This window comes from Schistocerca americana, chromosome 1 (assembly GCF_021461395.2).
Source record: "Schistocerca americana isolate TAMUIC-IGC-003095 chromosome 1, iqSchAmer2.1, whole genome shotgun sequence".
Lineage (NCBI taxonomy): Eukaryota > Metazoa > Arthropoda > Insecta > Orthoptera > Acrididae > Schistocerca > Schistocerca americana.
Window position 1 is genome coordinate 385,944,330 of NC_060119.1, and position 13,948 is coordinate 385,958,277.

The 13,948-nt window shown below is 39.6% G+C and overlaps 1 protein-coding gene across 1 annotated transcript in view; it reads left to right on the plus strand.

The window, feature by feature from the left end:
• The window catches only part of LOC124601381 (dynein axonemal assembly factor 10), a 195,175-nt gene extending 183,908 nt beyond the window's left edge, over window positions 1-11,267 (plus strand). The window contains exon 8 of the mRNA XM_047136240.1: window positions 11,007-11,267. Within this exon, the coding sequence (XP_046992196.1) occupies window positions 11,007-11,211 (205 nt within the window). The 3' untranslated portion in view covers window positions 11,212-11,267. The remainder of the gene's footprint in view (window positions 1-11,006) is intronic.
• The last annotated feature ends 2,681 nt before the right edge of the window (window positions 11,268-13,948 follow it).

A 13,948-nucleotide genomic window follows, 5' to 3' on the forward strand; every position in this document is an offset into this window, starting at 1 on the left:
TAGAAACACAAACAGACACATACATACACACAAAATTTAAGCTTTCGCAACAAACTGTTGCCTCATCAGGAAAGAGGGAAGGAGAGGGAAAGACGAAAGGATTTGGGTTTTAAGGGAGAGGGTAAGGAGTCATTCCAATCCCGGGAGCGGAAAGACCTACCTTAGGGGGAAAAAAGGACGGGTATACACTCGCACACACACACATATCTATCCACACACACACAGACACAAGCAGACATATTTTTAAATATGTCTGCCTGTGTTCGCACACGCGTGGATGGACACGCGTGCGTGCGCGAGTGCACACCCCCCCCCCCCCCCCCTCCAAGGCGGGTCCCCCCGCTCCCGGGACCGGAACGACTCCCCACCCTCTCCCTCAAAACCCAAATCCCCCCGTCCCCCCCCCCCTCCCCCCTTCCCCCCCAACGAGGCAACAGTCCGCTGCGAAAGCCTGAACCCCGTGCGCATGCCTGTGTTCGCCCGCGTGTCCGTCGACCCGCCAGCACCCCCATCCGGCAAGTCACATCATCCCTGTTCCCAGACACATTCCTCCTACGTGGAATGCCCCCCTCTATCATAACCATATATATATATATATATAACAGAGGGAAACACTCCACGCGGGAAAAATACATCCAAAAACAAAGATGATGTGACCCACCATACGAAAGCGCTGGCAGGTTGACAGTAAGACAAACAGACACATACACACACACAAAATCCAAGCCCTCACAACAAACCGCCGCCCCACCAGGAAAGAGGGAAGGAGAGGGAAAGACGAAAGGAAGTGGGTTCCAAGGGAGAGGGCAAGGAGCCACCCCAATCCCGGGAGCGGAAAGACCCACCCTAGGGGGAAAAAAGGACGGGTACACACCCGCGCACACACACACACACACACATCCATCCACACACATACAGACAAAAGCAGGCACGCGGGTGAACACAGGCATGCGCACGGGGTTCAGGCTTTCGCGGCGGACTGTTGCCTCGTCGGGGGGGAGGGAGGGGGACGGGGGGATTTGGGTTTTGAGGGAGAGGGGTGGGGAGTCGTTCCGGTCCCGGCCGGGAACGGGGGGACCTGCCTTGGGGGGGGGGGGGGGGGGGGTGCACCACTCGCGCGCGCACGCGTGGCCATCCACGCGTGTGTGGACACAGGCAGACATATTTAAAAATATGTCTGCTTGTGTCTGTGTGTGTGTGTGTGTGTCTGTGTGTGTGTGTGTGTGTGGATGGATATGTGTGTGTGTGCGAGTGTATACCCGTCCTTTTTTCCCCCTAAGGTAGGTCTTTCCGTTCCCGGGATTGGAATGACTCCTTACCCTCTCCCTTAAAACCCAAATCCTTTCGTCTTTCCTTCTCCTTCCCTCTTTCCTGATGAGGCAACAGTTTGTTGCGAAAGCTTGAATTTTGTGTGTATGTATGTGTCTGTTTGTGTTTCTATCGACCTGCCAGCGCTTTCGTATGGTAAGTCACATCATCTTTGTTTTTAAATATATTTTTTCCTGCGTGGAATGTTTGCCTCTATTATATTAGTAGATATTTGGATGGATTAAGGTGTTACAGCATATTCTCCTCAGTATTTGCAGGAGAATAAGAACAAATGTTTGATTAGGGCAAGGTTGCCAGTCCCTGAGATAATCCTGCTCTCGCCATGCCATGGGAGGGAACCACCTACTAACACAGCCATCACATTACATCTTGTTAATTCTCATATGAATATTGTGGCACCTTAGTTGGTTTGTTTGTATGGAACCATCAGGGATTAAATTAATAATACACTGCACCAATTGTGAAGTACTGCATAAACAATTAGCACCATACTTAACTTTGTTCTCTCTATCTAAAGTGTACTGTCAATTGATAAGTTGTTCAACATAGATGCTATTTGCATTTATTGAGTAAGCATCAGAAGTGGTGGTGTTGTAATCATGACGAATAGATAATTTTTATTATGCTTTCAGTGTTTATAGACTGGAAGACAGTTTTGCTTAAGAATGACTTATTCTAGACATTACTGTGAGCATTCTGTGGTCCTTGTTCCATGTTCTCATGACAGTTGCTTCTCCTTCCATGTTGGCTGGTTTGACTTTCTCTACTATTTTTGAGACTGCCTTTTTTGGTCATGGCTTTGGGTCTTTTGGTCATGGCTATCAGTTCTGTGCACAGTAAACTTTCTTGATATGGAATTCATATTATTCATACCATTCAAAGTCCCTCTGTGGATGTTTACACTCTGTAATCAATGCTGCCAGGAAGTTTCATATCAGCACACACTCCACTGCAGAGTGAAAATCTCATTCAGGAATTCTGAGTCGTGTTCTCATATTTTGGGAATAGTGCCTATGACAATGTTGCTAAGAAAAATATTTTCAAAGTCTACAGTGATCAAAAGACCCATTGCCTACTCATAATGGAAGGCTCCAAAAATGTGAACCCTGGTTGGTGAATGAGTGTTTTAGTTTTCTATACACTTAAGACAGAAAAACACACTTAATTGTGACAGTTACTGACTTATGATGTTTATTTTGCAGCCAGTGCATCATTGTATTATTCATAACTGCACTCTAGTCCCGAAAACTAGTTACAGAAATGAAAGTAAGACTCATTGGCTCATACTTTGGATATTCGAGCCCTTGACAGGCGCATCTTTGAGAAAAGCAAACTGCAGCCACTTCCTTTCTGCTGAGGGAACTTATGAGCTGGTATCTTTCCTGATAATAGTGTAGGCGAGTTTTTGGCAACAAAACAGAATATTTTTGGCAACACTGTGACCAACGAGTTACTTCCTGGTTAGCACGGAATTATCCTGCTAAATTCACTTGGTTTTTCATGATATTTCTATCGAATAATCAGAATGATTTTCACTTAGGGTGTAACATAACGTTATCAATTTATGGTTTTTAGTCCAGGAAAGTCATTCCATGTGGAAATTGCAACTAATCTCATCTTTTACATTGTGATTTATCTTTCCTAGATACCTAGGACAATAATGGAGAGACCAATACTTCAGCTCTGAGGTGACATAGTTGCCTGTAACATTAAGGCTGCTTTGGCTCGCTGTTCCAGTCTCGCTGAAGACCAGATTTCTTAACTTTTTTGGGACAAAGCTACAAGCAGCCAGATCGAAAATCAGAGATCTTCTCCATCAAAAGTTGTCTCACTATTTCCAGTATTTCGTAGTGTAAGGTTCAATAACTTATGTTAGTGCAAACTTGATAATGCCTCCATCCACTTCTGCTGAGAGAATTTTTGGTAGCTGTGAATACACATTTTCTTTTTGAAATGTCACATTTCCATTGTATTTACTTATGACACAAGATGACAAGTACACATAGACCATTTTGAAGTCCAAGGTTCTCATATTTTGAGAGGTGGTAATGTGGACCAAAGCAAGAAAAAAAAAGTCCAATAAACATGGGCTCTAAAGAGCATACTGTAATGTTGCTACGGTGGAACATATCTGTTCTACTGAATAAGTGCTCACAGCTCTGAGGGTATGCATCTTAGGGTCCATGTTCACTAGCCTTTTCTTTGCTTTAGTCCATATTAAAACCTCTAAAAATATGGAAAGCAAAGAGCATGCAGTAGAAGATATTTTTTTTCACAATATTGAAGATAAAGAAGTGCTCATAGCTCTTAATGTTTGGTTCTTAGAGCCCACATTTACTAGACTTTTTTGCTTCAAATAATCATTCCTTTTATATCTGCGAATGCTGAACATTCCTCCTGGGGCACCCTATATATTCTTTTGCTTTATCTAACAGACCAACAATACTCAGGTAGTTCACTAACTCCATGCCTGTAAAAATCACCTGGTTCTCCGATAAAGAAGTTATCAGATCAGGTTTGAACAGCATTACAGTAATATCACAAATTGAGTCTGCCTTGATACAAAAGACCTTGTTATTCGTTTATTTCTTAATTATCCCAAACTAGTTTCGACAACAAATATCACCATCATCAGTGCGGTTTTTTAATCTAAATGCAGAAAATAGTATGGTTGTACAAACACAGTAAAACATTATTACATTTTTACTAATCATCTTTTGAAATATAGTTTTGTATTGATACTTTCATACTACCTTATTTATTGTATGCTACAGCATGTTTTAAGCAATTATTGGTGCTGTTTGTGACATATTTTCTGTGCTCTTTTTTTTCTGTTGCCATCATTTTACTTAGCCTTCGGTTATTAACACTGGTCCCATGGAAGCCCAGGTGAATACAGCCCCCCCCCCCCCCCCCCTTTCACTTCCAGTGCATAGTGTTGCTCCCACTGGCCTGTGTGTGTGACATGGCGCAAGTTCTGAGCAGCCAATCACCTAGATGACAACCTGGTGTAACAAGAACTGTGATTCATCTGACTAGGTGACATGTTTCCATTGATCCACAGACCAGTCCTTACAATCCCATGCCCACTGCAATCATGATGGTATCAGTGGGCTAACATGGGAATACATAAGGATCATCTGCTGTGGACCTCCATGTTCAAATATGTGTGCAGAACATTGTGCTCTGAAACACTTGTGCCAACACCAACACTGTCCTCTGTTATCATATCTGTGAGAGATTGCCACCTGACCCTCTTCACAGGGCAAAAATGCATTGGAAATCCACATTCTGTAATGAAGCATGGATGCCCATCACCTACTCACGAGTTCACTGTACTTCAACCACATTCCATAAAACAGCCAACCATCTTTGCCGTTTCAAAGATGCTTGTCTCCAAACGCTGGGCCATGACAATCTGCCATTTGTCAAAGTAGTTTATGTCTGTGAATTGCCACATTTGCACCCTGTATTGTCACTAGAATGATTCCCCATTCATCTGTGCTCTGCTTATGTAGTTTCCTGACCATGTCATGTGCCCACATTACCACTATGTTCGTTCAGTTTCATGGTGGGCAATAGTGATGATGTTTTGACCCATCAGTGTGTATTGATGTGCATAGCTAAATCTTAATTATAAAACCTTGTAAAAAATAGAAAGTGTGTCAAATGAAAGCCATAAACATGTCACAAAAAATCAAAATGTGGCATCTGTAGCTTGTAAGTTGGTAAGCTTATTACAGTGCACTGAAGGGTCATTAATTTATTAAGTACTAGCTGCACCCAGCCACACTTCATTGTAGCTTAGTCTGGTTAAATGGAAAACAGAGAAAATAGAGAGGACATGTTTCTAATTTATGTGGGAATTGCATATACATAATAATCTCTCCCTGCCCCTTTCTCTATCCATCTCCTCCTCCTGCTCTCTATGTCCATCTCCTCTCACCCCTTCCCTTCTCTTCTCTGACTATGAGCTTTGTTTATTGTTATTGCAAATTCAGATTCTGTAGCAGTTTTCTAATCACAAGCCAGAAATACAGCTTTCCTTTTTTGCCTATACAAACCATCTGTGAGAAAGAAACCAAAACAGCACATTGTAGTGCGTACAGTGTATGTTTTAAAATATATGTAATAAGGAAAAATATTTGTGCGTGAGAAACAGTTTAAATGCTCTGCTGTTGTGATTAAAATTGCCTGCGATAAAGGCATCAAATCCACACATTTTTACAGCAGAGAATTTTCTTTCCTGCAGTCAGTTTCATTGGAAACCGTATATATTGTTGTCTAAAAAATGATGTAGTCTATGTCCATCTGAGTGTTTAGTATAGCATCATTTAAAATTTGAAGTAATTCTGTGAAGAATGGATGGCCGGTGTGGCCGAGTGGTTCAAGGCACCTCAGTCTGGAATCGCGCGACCACTACGGTCGCCGGTTCGAATCGTGCCTCGGGCGTGGATGTGTGTGATGTCCTTAGGTTAGTTAGGTTTAAGTAGTTCTAAGTTCTAGAGGACTGATGACCTCAGATGTTAAGTCCCATAGTGGTCCGAACCATTTGAGCATTATTGTGAAGAATGTTGTGATATCTTTCATAAAAATGTTTCTCCCTTACATATTACGTATCTGTATAAATAAAAATGTTAATGTTTATTTGCACAGAATCATATATCTCTGAAAATTCTACACCAGTTGCTTTGAAATTTTGATAAAATTTTATATTCAAATAAGCGCGTGTTTTTACGTACCTTCTGGAACACCATGTGCTATATAAATATATAAATTATATACATATTAAATAAAAATGTGAATATATACGAAGTCTGTCTAAAAAGTATCCGACCTTTGATTTTCCCGCGCAAAATAGAGACGATAGCATGGTACTGCTGTACACAGTAAAGGAAGAGACCTTTATGTGCATGCGTGAATTTTGTCCCTGCTTTCCAGCATGTCAGTTGCTGCCTGTCGGTCGCTGAGTGAGATGCTACACGTGTTCGTAGGATTACCGATTCTCTCAAGATGACTGAACACGTTGAGCAAAGATACTGCATCAAATTTTGTCAAAAGCTTGGTGATTCTCAAAGCGAACAATTCATAAGATTCAGCAGGTTTTTGGATGAGATGTGATGGGTGTAACACAAAAAAATTCAAAAATGGCCGCACATCAGTGGAGAGTGACCAGTGTTCTGGCAGGCCCCAACTACTTGTAGTGCAGCTGTTGTTGAGAGGGTGCAAAATTTGGTGATGCCAGATCATTGTTTGACTGTGCAGGAGATTGCCCAAGAAGTTGGAGTGAGTAAAGATTCTGCACATGCAGTTTTGCATGATGATTTGAACATGCACCGAGTGGCTGTGAAATTCATGCCCAAGTTGTTGTCACCAGAACAAAAGACCTCCATTTTGATGTTACACAGGACACCACCAACACTGATCCTGGGTTTCTGAACGCTGTCGTAACTGGAGATGAGTCATGGGTGTACAGGTATGACCCAGACACAAAAAGACGGTCGTCGCAATGGAAGCATCCTGAGTCTCCAAGGCCGAAGAAAGTCCGGCAGGTGCGAAGCAAAATCAAGGTGATGCTGACTGTCTTCTTTGATGTCCGTGGAATTGTGCATCATGAATATGCACTGGAAGGACAAACAGTAACAAAGGAGTACCATCAAGATCTCCTGTGACTCTGTGACGCAGTTCGGCGCAAAATATCAGACATGCGGATGACAAAAAACTGGCAACTACATCACAACAACGCCCCCACACATTCATCCCACTTGATCCAAAATTTCTTGGGCAAACATGCAATTATAGCTGTTCGCCAACCTCCCTAATCTCCAGACATGGCTCCTTGTGACTTCTGGTTGTTTCCAAAATTGAAGGCCACTGAAAGGATCCCATTTTGAGATCAGAGAAGAGAGCAGAGAGAGAACACAATGACAGAGCTGAACACCATTCCAAAAGAAAACTTCCAGAGGTGTTTCTGGCAGTGGAAGGATCGGTGGGCTAAGTGTGTGCATGCACAAGGGGCCTACTTTGAAGGGGATTAGGGTCCCAACCCCATCAGGTATTCGAAATATTTTTTCTGGTCAAAGGTTGGGTACATTTTAGACAGGTCTCGTATACCGTATGGTGCTCCAGTATGTATATAAAAATATGCAGTTACTCAAATGCGGCATTGCTTCAAACTTGCAAAGGAATCAGTGAATAACTTTCAGAGACTTAAAATTTTGAACAAACGAACATTCATATATAGACACATACACACTATATGCCAGTCCCATAAGTATATAAGAAATGTGTGCATTCTAATGCAACATTGTGTCAAAATTTGAAAGTAGTTGTCGAACATCTTTGGAGATATAAGACTTTGAACAAATGAACATTTACATTTTTATTTATATGTGGGTAAATGTTCATTTGTTCAAAATCTTAAATTTCCAAAATTTGTTCACTGATTCCTTCGAAATTGTGTTGCATTTGAATGTGCTCATGTTTTTATATGCATCGTGGAGTGTCATAGAGTGTATAAATATGTGTATTGTACATAGGAGGGTGGTTTGAAAAGTTCTCGGAACCACCATGAGAGGTCAGCGCTAGCGCAATGAGTTGCTCAAGTAATATTCATCGGACTGTTGCCTGTAAACACATGCCACATCAGTGCTCTTGGAAGAGAGCTGTGGCAGTGACATGGCTCTGTTGTTGTTCCCGCGTAGTGATTTGTGAAGATGGAAAAAATGGAGATTCAAGCAGTGATTAAGTACTTTGTAAAGAAAGGTATGAAAACAAAGGACGTTCATGCCTATTTCCAGAATACACTGGGAGACTCTGCTCCTTCATACTCAACTGTTGCCAAGTGGTCAAATGAATTTAAATTTGGTCGGGAGAGCTTAGATGATGATCCGTGCAGTGGTTGGGCAAGATGTGTCACTACTCCAGAAAGCATAGCAAAAGTACACAAAATGGTCATGGAGGATTGCCGATTGAAAGTGCATGATATTGCTTATGCTTGCCAGATATCATCTGAAAGGGTATATCACATTTTAACTGAAGAATTAGAAATGAAAAAATTATCTGCAAGATGGGTGCCGCGACTCTTGACACTGGCGCCCGCACACATGTACTGTTGCTATGGCAAAATTACACGAACTAAGATACGAATTGTTGCCACACCCACCTTATTCACCTGATATAGCTCTATCAGATTTCTGTGTCTTCCCAAAACCGAAAATTTTTCTTGGTGGACGAAGATTCACTTCAAACGAAGAATTGATAGCAGGAGTTGAAAACTATTTTGCAGGACTGGAGGAAACTCACTGTCAACTGGAACATCGTTGGACCAAGTGCATTAATCTACAAGGAGACTACATTGGAAAATAAAAAAAAGTTTCAGTGATGTTACTTTTTTTCTATTCTGTTCTGAGAACCTCTCAAACCCTCATATTATACAACATCGTGGGAAAATTTCAAAGCAATCAGTGAAGAACTTTTGGAGATTTACAGTTTTGTACAAACTAACATTAATATTTTTATTTACATAGATTAGCATTGTACACATAGCCACATGACACTGGGAAGATGGCTGCCCCATTAGCAACTTGCATCAGGGATGAAAATTGATTTCTTATTTGAATTATGTGTAGTTAATGTCTACTGAAATTAATTGGAGAATAAAGGTCCAGTACAATGATGCATATGTGACAGCAACGAATCTGCTATTGGAGTTGGAAGTTCAGAAACTATATGACACTTGTGGCACCTCGAGTTTTCTCTGGGTCAGGCAGATTGCATTATGTTATCAGGATTGCTACAGCCATGGGATTGACTGTAATGAAAAACTGCTGAACACTATTGCAACAACTCTAAATGTTAGCCATGTTTATACTTTCCACATGAAGGATTAAGTACTCAATTTTCATAAAGTGTCTGGAAGATGTATGCTGCGGGAGCTGACTCATGAGGTGAAAGAGCAATGTATTAGCACATGTGAAAAGTTTTTGCGAAGAGAAGAACCCAGAGACAAGACCTGGGTCCATTATAGTCAATCAGAGATGAAGAGAGCGAGCAAAAAATGGTGAAATTCCTCATTACGCAAACTGTGTAAGTTTTCATACACCTGTAAGCAACAAGTTTTGTACTTGCCCTATTCTGGGACAGAAAGGCACCATGTTGTTGTCCATCCCACCCCTCCTGCCAGTGAAGTCATTGCAGTAGTCAATATCTTGGAAACTCATAGAAGCAGTGCATGTCAAGAAGTTCCATTTTGATGGAGAGGTAACTGATATATATTTACTGTTTTAATTTTTGCTAGCTTTATATTTGGGTTCTCAATATCTACCAGAGCATGCACGAGAACGAGAATTGTGGAATATTTTTCTTGTGCCTTCTAAAACAGCTGTAGTAAATTAGTTTTTACACTTCCTCACTTCTCAAAATTTCATTGGCAGCTCTTGGTTCGGATACATCCTCAGCAGCCATCTGTGTAATAGTTTGGGGATAAAGAAATACCTCATCCTTTTGTTGCCTACATGGCAAAAAGCTGTTGTGTGCCTTATTTAATAATCTTTAAAAAAAACTCTATTTTATCACTTGTCTACTAATGGCAGTTTCTTTTTGCAGTTGCTGGGAAAAGGTATAAGCCTCTCATGTAAAATTCACTTATATGATTTGTAAATTTATTGGATGATCACTGTAAACATAATTAATTGCTCAATGTGATTTGTGTGCTTACTGTGAAACAAAGGTTACTGATTTCTCCTGTTTCATACTAACATTCATGTGTCACTTAAAACACATTTGTAATACAAAAACATCAATTTATGAGCCTAGTGATTTATAGGTATGTTTGTCTAATTAAAGGCTAAAACCAATTTTTGTGTAATTTCTTAAATGCTGTACCCATTGTCGTGGAAACTCTTGGAAGGTGCAACATGTGAAATAAGGGAAAGGTAACCACTCATCTATAGCGGGCAGGTGTGTGGTGCATAGAAACACATAACAGAAAACACTATTCACATGACCTTTCATGCTCATGCTCCTTTTCTAGTAAAAGTACACACCGACACCCAAATGCACACTCCCATGGTCATGAAAGTGTGCATTTCGGTGTCTCTGGGGTTGTGTGTACTTTCACTAGAAAAAAGAGCAAAAGTTTGAAAGGTAGTGAGAACTGTGTTCTCTGTTAAATGTCTCTATGCTCCACATATCAGTCTGCTATAGGTGAGTGGCTGCCTCTCTCTTATTTTACATACTCATTATAATGTTATAAGATAATTTATTTGGAATTTTTAAGCAAATTTACATTTTTTTAATGACCAACTTCAGTAAGCTACTTTTGAATTACAGCTAGACTTACCATGCTTATGCTGTAATTTACTCCTTTGATGTTGCATGACTGTAACAAGGGAGCCTCATATGTCATGTACTACCATATTGTTACTAAAGAAGAACAGCGAATTTTTGCCTTTTCTGCAGACAGTCTCCAGTGTCACACATGTTTCTCTTGCATTGTGGTTGATATTTTGATTGTTGAGAACTGGCCATAAAAGAGAGTTATGGCTATTTTAATATATTATAGCCAATAGGATTTTAATGTGAATCATTCATAGCATTGCCATTTATTACCTCTTAGCTTGCATATTAATAAAGTCACTCTAGAATAGTAAAATTATTCATTTCGGTTGTTCCAGCAATTACCCTGCACAGCGAGTGAAAACAACAGATGATGGAGCAGTAGGTGTAGTGGGGACAGTTAGTTTACTGCAAAACAACACATTATCCAGTCAGCCAATCTCAAGCTATGACTGGAATCCAGATAAAATAGGACTGGCCTTATGTACAGCATTTGATCAGACATTACGTGTTGTCATTGTAACTAAATTAAATAACTATTAAGTACCAAAATAAAAAGTAAATTTTATGAAAGAAAGACTAATTCATAACTTTAAAACAAATGATTCAGTGTGCAGTCTGTAACCTTCTCCTTTTTGTTGTCATTAAAACTTTTGCACTGCAACCATTTGTAATTGTGCTATTTGCAGCAGTATCAACACAGGTTTTACGATGATGATTAATGGTCATTAGTCATTTCAAAGAAAATAAATCCAGAGAAGTTTATGCTCAAGAACACAACAGTAATTTATTGTAAAATTATTTTTGCCAACCTTCTGGCAGATAATCAGCATAAGTGAGGTATTTCGTAGATTTAGAAGTAAGCCAAAGGGTAGTGTTCATATTGCTTAGATCGCTTTAGGAGAAAAATAGATTCTCCATACATTATTCATGAAATATGAACTAATATTCATACCTTCATTATTAATGATTTTCTTTCCAAAGTCATCAGAATTTTGAGTAGTTTGTGAGGAGGTGAGTCATTTTATGTTTGATATTGGTAATTTATATAAGCGTAAGAGAAATTAAACAATCTGGATTTATTTCTCTCACTTGAAGTCCGTTACTAGATTATATTACATGTTATTAATTTGAGTGAAACAGTTTTACAAAGAGACTATGACATACACATAAATATGATGATAGATATCTGAGTACTGGCACTGCGTAGTTCTATTGTACTGCATCTCTTGCATATTGAGCCTCTGGGCATTACACTCACATTAACATTTATTAGATGTACTGTGTATTGCCAGAAACTTTATTTTGCTGTAGTATTTGTGGACATGGAGTGCTAACTGGCACTGAATTGGGTGCTAAGTTGGTGAGCCCTTACCAGGCTGTGATTCTAATGGATATAAAAGTCTATGTTCTTTCAGCTATTATACAGTGTTTTACCCCTCTGCTTCCGGCAGATGCAAGTGTACACAGAGCGCTACAAACTTTCGGTAACAAGAATGTAGAAAAATTAGTAATTTTGTTGTTACATTGCTCTCATACTAGAAATGTCAGCTAACTATGCAGGATGAATACCAAATCATGTTTTTAAACTAGTGCTATTTTGGGTCAGGTAATATGGGATATGATGATTATGATGAGAGGTCCCATACTCCGAGGAGCCTAGGGGACGATGCAGGAGACCCACACCGCTGTACTAGGCAAGTTCCTAGTGGAGGTGGTTTGCCATTGCCTTCCTCTGACCTTAATGGGAATAAATGATGATTATGAAGGTGACACAACAACACCCAGTCATCTCGAGGCAGGAAAAATCCCTGACCCCAGCGGGAGTCGAACCCGGGACCCCGTGGGCGGGGAGCAAGTACTCTACCGCAAGACCACGAGCGGCGGACAATATGGGATATAGAGTCACAGAATGAAAATTTTACAAAGCAAGACATTGCAGGTGAGCTGTAGAGGGTAAACAAGTACAGACAGCTATCATAATCAATGTCATTTGTAATTTCTTTCAAGAGAATTAAGTTGGTGTTAGAACAGTTGTTTACGCCTGGTGGCAGAGTCACATATGGTGTCGTTCCAATTACTTCTATCATTAGGTTAGATAACACCAGTCACAGCTTGGTTAATAGCAAAGTAACTAAAAAATGGGAGTGACCATCATTGTCATGAGGTTAAAATATGAATGGTTGTGAGTATCGAAGCAGACCTTTTTTATGGTAGGGAGTTTTAACAGAGAAAAATAACAACAGTGTAACTGAAGCAAATTACAGCTGTGCAGGCAGTTATTAAAAATGTTTAGGAATCACCAGTACTTTTCCTCACCCAATTTTAATTTGGTCAGTATAAATGTCAGCTGTGCTTGTTGCAACAGATTATTCAAAGATGAAAGAGTAAAATTAATGAACTACTTACATTCATGTATTAGATTCATTAAACCCAGTTAACGTAATGGCCTCTCTTTGAACATATTTGATCACTAATATACATATATATTATGTTTTACAGGACTTAAGTTAGCAAATATGGTGGCAGTAGTTGTCACTTACACTAGGAATTGCTATATATTTAAGGACATTGGTACCGATAAATTTTGTCAAGCAGCATTTGTGTACATGTACAACAAAAAGGGCATTTCATAGCAAATCCTATGTAACCTAGTATGCATGCTGATCTCCTGCAGGGTATTTTAACATATCTATAAATCATAAATCATCTGCATGTTCAGTGGGTCTGCTTACAGAAAAAAGTGTTTGCTGACAGTTTAAATACAGTTTCTTAAAACACTCTTGTAGCAAAAGTTTGTTGCAGCAGCACAATCATTTAATTTAATCCCTTCTGTATCCTTTTCAACTAGGGTAGCAAACTTCTTGAAAACAGTAACGTGTAATGCATTATATCAGGGCAAATGATGGGTTACACTGTCTGTACTTCTAAAAGATGAGAGACGATGGAGATATTAATTTTTTTTATTAATAGTTAAGTTTCAGGTAGCATATTGTGAGAGAAATGGTCTATTATTATGTGCAGTTAATATAATGTATATGGACACAGCATATTATAATTCCTCCCTCTCTCTTGTGAATAACTTAAGTATCACTTGTTTTATGTGATTAACAAGAAGAGAAGACAGAATAAGAGTGGTTTTAAAAAATTGTCACAATCAGTGATTGTTGTTCTGCTACTAATATTGTGATGCATGATTGTGGAAAGAAATATAAGTGTTAGATCTTCAAATTTAACACATATATTTTGGACAACACAACAACACGTATAAGTCACTGAG